Source organism: Trachymyrmex septentrionalis, unplaced genomic scaffold, assembly GCF_001594115.1.
Source record: "Trachymyrmex septentrionalis isolate Tsep2-gDNA-1 unplaced genomic scaffold, Tsep1.0 scaffold173, whole genome shotgun sequence".
NCBI classification, from domain to species: Eukaryota; Metazoa; Arthropoda; class Insecta; order Hymenoptera; family Formicidae; genus Trachymyrmex; species Trachymyrmex septentrionalis.
Window position 1 is genome coordinate 502,674 of NW_017304897.1, and position 1,223 is coordinate 503,896.

The following is a 1,223-nucleotide window of genomic DNA, read 5'->3' on the forward strand; positions in this document are numbered from 1 at the left end:
CTATTAACAAAAAGCGAACGAATATATGGATCCACCCAATATATCAGTAATACCATGGTATTTTTGTGATATTACACTGTAATATGTAATATTTCTGATATATTGCAATACTGCTGCGATATTACTATGATATTACGCGCTACACGGATAGTATGTATTATTTACTTTAGAACGTACTTTTAAATTAATATTTGATATACGTTGCAGGCTGAAGTCGACAACATGGAGAAGAAAATCTCTGAAGAACGCGATTGGCATAGCACAATGATTAGTAAAATGGACGCAGCAATGCGACTCAACGCCGATCTCAAGAAAGAATATGAAACTCAATTATTTTTGTTTCAAAATCTTCGTGAAAAATACAACAAGAAAATTTCTCTTTTGTCCAGAGAGAAACAAATCCTCGAAACAGTCGCGTCTGTATCTAAATAAAGATAATTTTCATGTACTCAACATTACTCATACAGCACAATGTTGCTGCAATTTTTGTACTGTAGGGGCATTGACAGACATATTTGGCATATAAATTCTTTCTTGTTATGTAATTCTTATGTATTTTTAATTCTTAAATTTAATTCTTAAATTTTTAATTCTAAAAAAAAATAAAGGGTGGGCCATCTATTGGTACGTTTTTGAATAATTGGGGTGACCGAATGGCATACTGTAAGGCCAGTAGAGGGAGCCACATGAACGAAATCGTACCAATAAAAAACGTACCAATTAAAAAAACCGAATGGCATACTGTAAGGCCAGTAGAGGGAGCCACATGAACGAAATCGTACCAATTAAAAACGTACCAATAGATGGCCCACCCTGTATATATCTTCAATTCTTATTTTTACTATTATGTTATTCTTATGTAATTCTTTATGACCATGCGTGGTTTTACCAATAATGTAATCATAGTTAATTTTGTTAGTATTCCAAGAATCGCTTCAAGAAACTTGCACTCTGGTAATTTGTACAATAGATATATAATATTGGAAATGTTATACATTACACATGAAGAATTATACACAAGATTATACACAAAAACGTATACAGAAATAGAATATTTACATAATTGCTGTCTCAATAATCAATAAACCAATTGAAAATTAGCTTTAAAAAATAAATTTTTAGAATTAGTTTCAAGAATTAATATTTCAAAACTAACAGTGTGTGTGTGTGTGTGTGTGTGTGTGTGTGTGTGTGTGTGTGTGTGTGTGTGTGTGTGTGTGTGT

General features: G+C 31.7%; 1 protein-coding gene across 1 annotated transcript in view; it reads left to right on the top strand.

Moving 5' to 3' along the window:
* Positions 1-561, top strand: part of LOC108746497 (uncharacterized protein MG328-like) — a 64,474-nt gene extending 63,913 nt beyond the window's left edge. Inside the window, exon 5 of the mRNA XM_018483316.1 lies at positions 208-561. Coding sequence (XP_018338818.1) covers positions 208-432 — 225 coding nt within the window. The 3' untranslated portion in view covers positions 433-561. The remainder of the gene's footprint in view (positions 1-207) is intronic.
* Positions 562-1,223: the final 662 nt, after the last annotated feature.